The following is a 3219-nucleotide window of genomic DNA, read 5'->3' as shown; positions in this document are numbered from 1 at the left end:
AAGCCGCAGCAGAGTAGCGGGACCAGCAACAGCAGCAGCAGCAGCAGCAGCAGATGCGGTACCATGGACCAGCTTGAGCCGGGAGACCCGAACCCCAGCAGCAGCAGCAGCAGCAGCAGCAGCAGCAGCAGTAGCAGCAGCAGCAGCAGCAGCAGCAGCGGGCCTGGCTGCTTGAGTGGGGCCTCGTTGTGCAGCCTTTATGCTTCTTTGTCGCGGCACTCTTCGCTGCTGCAGCAGCGAGCAGCAACACCAGCAGCAGCAGCAGCAGCAGCAAAGGGCGCAGAGCTGCAGCGCAACCTCAAGCTCGACAGGGACTTGTTGGAGGCGCTGCAGCCTCAAGACACATACGTAAACCCTAAACCCTAAACCCTAAACCCTCGGCAACGTCTTCTGCAGCACCTTGGCACTCCTGCTGCTGCTGCTGCTACTGCTGCTGCTGCTGCGGTTTCTCCTGGCCTCACAGCTAGTGTACTTCACTCCTTAGCTGCTACTGTTGTTGCAGCTGTTGCTGCTGCTGCTGCTGCTGCTGCTGCTGCAGGCTGTGGGCAGCAGCTGCGTGCACGGGTCTCTGGTCAGCGCTGCTGTAGAAGAGGAGACGCGGCAGCTAAATCGGCAGCAGCAGCAGCAGCAGTGGCACAAGCTGCTGCAAAGATGGACTGAAACCGTAAACCCTAAACCCTAAACCCTAAACCCCAAACCCTAGTAGACTCACAGCGCCCTCGAGAGCTCCCCCAGTCCCCCGCCGAACCCCCGTAGGTGCGCGCCAGGAGCAGCAGCAGCAGCAGCAACAGCAGCAGCAGCAGCAACAGCAGCAGCAGCAGCAGCAGCAGCAAGTGGGTGTGTGCGTGCAGTGCAGCAGGCCTGAAGGGGGTTTAAGTTTTGCTGCTCTTGGGCAGCAGCTGCCGCTGAGTCTTTCTTCGTGGGGCCTGCGGGAGACGGGGGCTTTTGCTGCTGCTGCTGTTGCTGCTGCACTCTCTCCAGCAGCAGCAGCAGCAGCAGCAGCAGACCCCGCTGCTGCTGCCGCTGCTGCTCCCGAAAAGAAAAGGGCAGCACGCAGGAGGACAAAGAAAGACCCCAGCAGCACCACAGTCATAGCTGACGAGCTTGTGAGTCCTCCAAACCCTAAACCCTAAACCCTAAGCCCTAATCCCTAAACCCTGAGCCCTCCGTCGAAAGCTGAAAGGCTCGCCTCTGCTCAAGCACTGCCCCAGGGGTTCAGGCCTAGGGTCTGGCGCTTGGAGTCCAGGGTCTAGGGTTTAGGGTTCAGGTTTTAGGGTTTAGGGTTTAGGGTTTGGTGGTTTGCAGCTGCCAAGCGACCAGCAGCGCGAAGCAGCAACACTGCGACTAACGGCGCGGCTGCTGCGCTTCCTCCGTAAGCGGCGAGCAGCAGCAGCAGCAGCAGCAGACCCAGCAGCAGGAGCAGCAGCAGACCCAGCAGCAGCAGCAGGAGACCCAGCAGCAGCAGCAGCAGACCCAGCAGCAGCAGCAGCAGCAGCAGCAGCAGGGGGCATCTGTCTGTGGGAGTTGGCCGTAGACCCTCGGGAGGTTTGGGGGTTTACAAAAAGCTGCATGCGGCTTTTTTGTTTGACGGGTTTGCTGCGGGATGGTTTGGTTTCAATTTGCTGCGCCCCCGACGGGGTGCTCATGGTCCACGTAGGGTTTAGGGTTTAGGGTTTAGGGTTTAGGATTTGGGGTTTGGGGGGCTGGGCCCGTAATCGCTGCAGGCGGTCCCGGCTAGCGCCCGAGGGTTTAGGGTTTAGGGTTTTGCGCAGCAGCGAGGGTTTAGGGTTTGCGCGGCGCTAGGGTTTAGGGTTTTGGGTTTTGCGCTGCAGCGAGGGTTTAGGGTTTGCACAGCGCTAGGGTTTAGGGCTTACGCAGCAGCAAGGGCCTCTGCTTCGATTTGCCCGCAGGCAACCCCTGAGGACGGCTCAAGCCCCAGCAGCAAAGGCAGCAGCAGCAGCAGCAGCAGCAGCAGCAACAGCAGCAGCAGCAGCAGCAGCAGCAGCAGCAAACCTGAGACGAGCCAGGCAGTGCTGTCTCCATTTACTGTTGCAGTTTGGAGACAGTTAAGAGAAGCTTTGGGTTTAAAGCCCACTGACAAACCCTTGGCTAGTACAGACTCTGAAAGCGACTAAACCCTAAACCCTAAACCCTAAACCCTAGGTCCTGCATGGGCGGCTGACGGCTCAGGGCCCACATATGGGGCCCGCCTCGCAGTGCGCAATCAATAAACCCTTTTTTGGGGTTTAGGTCCTAGGCCAAAACGTGGACTCGCCAATTTAGGGTTTAGGGTTTAGTGCTGCTAGCCTCCAAACCCTAAACCCTAGCAAACCCTACTCGTGGTTTGCAGGCAGCAGGGGCTCTAGGATGCCGTTTTGCTTGCTGCTGCTGCCGCTCGCGGCGCTGCTGCTGCTGCACTGTCGGCAGCAGCAGCAGCGGCAGCAGCAGCAGAGTTGCGGGTTGCTGTTTTCCTGACAGCGTCGATTCGTTTTATTGTTTTGATCATAGCGTCGTGGAACCTGCTCACAAACCCTAAACCCTAAACCCTAAACCCTAACCCCCAAACCCTACGCTTTATGATAAGTAGGGCAAAACGCGCACAGCATGAGCAGCAGCAGCAGCAGCTGCTGCTGCTGCTGTGCAGTGCGCAGGCGCCTCCATATATGCACTTTGCTCTAAATGCCGCAACAGCAGCAGCGGCAGAAGCAACAGCAGCAGCAGCAGCAACAGCAGCAGCAGCAGCACCTATATACGTCTTGTTGAGTATTGTAAACCGCCAAAGAGGCCCTAAGAGAACCCGAAACCCCCAACACCTCTTCATGCAGCGGCTGCGCGCAGTGGTGGCCTGCAGCAGCAGCAGCAGCAGCAGCAGCAGGAGTTGCAGATGTTGTGGATGCAGCAGCAGAACCACACTTAAGACCCCTAGTCCGGTGCAACAACAGAAGCAACAGCAGCAGCAGTTGATGGTGTTGCGGCAGCACCTAGTCTAGTAAAACAGCAACAGCAGCAGCAACAGCAGCAGCAACAGCAGCAGCAGCAGCAGCAGCAGCAGGTGCACCTGCTCTGAGGTGCACATGGTGCCACTGGTCAGCGCAGAGCGCCAAATCAAAAGGAGACAGTCCCTCGACTGTGAAGCTGCAGATAGGCACTGTCTCTTCCGCTGCTGCTGCTGCTGCTGCTGCTGCTGCACTCTGCTGGTGCTGCTGCTGCTGCTGCTGC

At 58.7% G+C, this 3219-nt stretch overlaps 2 protein-coding genes across 2 annotated transcripts in view; one reads left to right on the top strand and one right to left on the bottom strand.

The window, feature by feature from the left end:
* Window positions 1-63: 63 nt before the first annotated feature.
* On the top strand, window positions 64-2135 carry ETH_00005970 (uncharacterized protein; the record flags this gene model as incomplete). Its single annotated transcript, XM_013376207.1, has 5 exons — window positions 64-348; window positions 539-664; window positions 768-1106; window positions 1306-1653; window positions 1911-2135. The coding sequence occupies 5 exons, from the start codon at window positions 64-66 to the stop codon at window positions 2133-2135; spliced, it is 1323 nt and encodes a 440-aa protein (XP_013231661.1).
* A 227-nt stretch (window positions 2136-2362) lies between these two features.
* The window catches only part of ETH_00005965 (selenocysteine lyase, putative), a gene marked incomplete at both ends in the record, with an annotated part of 3408 nt that continues 2551 nt past the window's right edge, over window positions 2363-3219 (bottom strand). Inside the window, 3 exons of the mRNA XM_013376206.1 lie at window positions 2363-2519; window positions 2746-2845; window positions 3059-3212. Of these exons, the coding sequence (XP_013231660.1) occupies window positions 2363-2519; window positions 2746-2845; window positions 3059-3212 (411 nt within the window). The remainder of the gene's footprint in view (window positions 2520-2745; window positions 2846-3058; window positions 3213-3219) is intronic.

The sequence above is a fragment of the Eimeria tenella genome, genomic scaffold (genome assembly GCF_000499545.2).
Source record: "Eimeria tenella Houghton genomic scaffold, Eth_scaff321, whole genome shotgun sequence".
Taxonomy (NCBI): Eukaryota; Apicomplexa; class Conoidasida; order Eucoccidiorida; family Eimeriidae; genus Eimeria; species Eimeria tenella.
The sequence above is the reverse complement of the archived record's forward strand: the minus strand, read 5'-3'. Positions and strand labels throughout refer to the sequence as shown.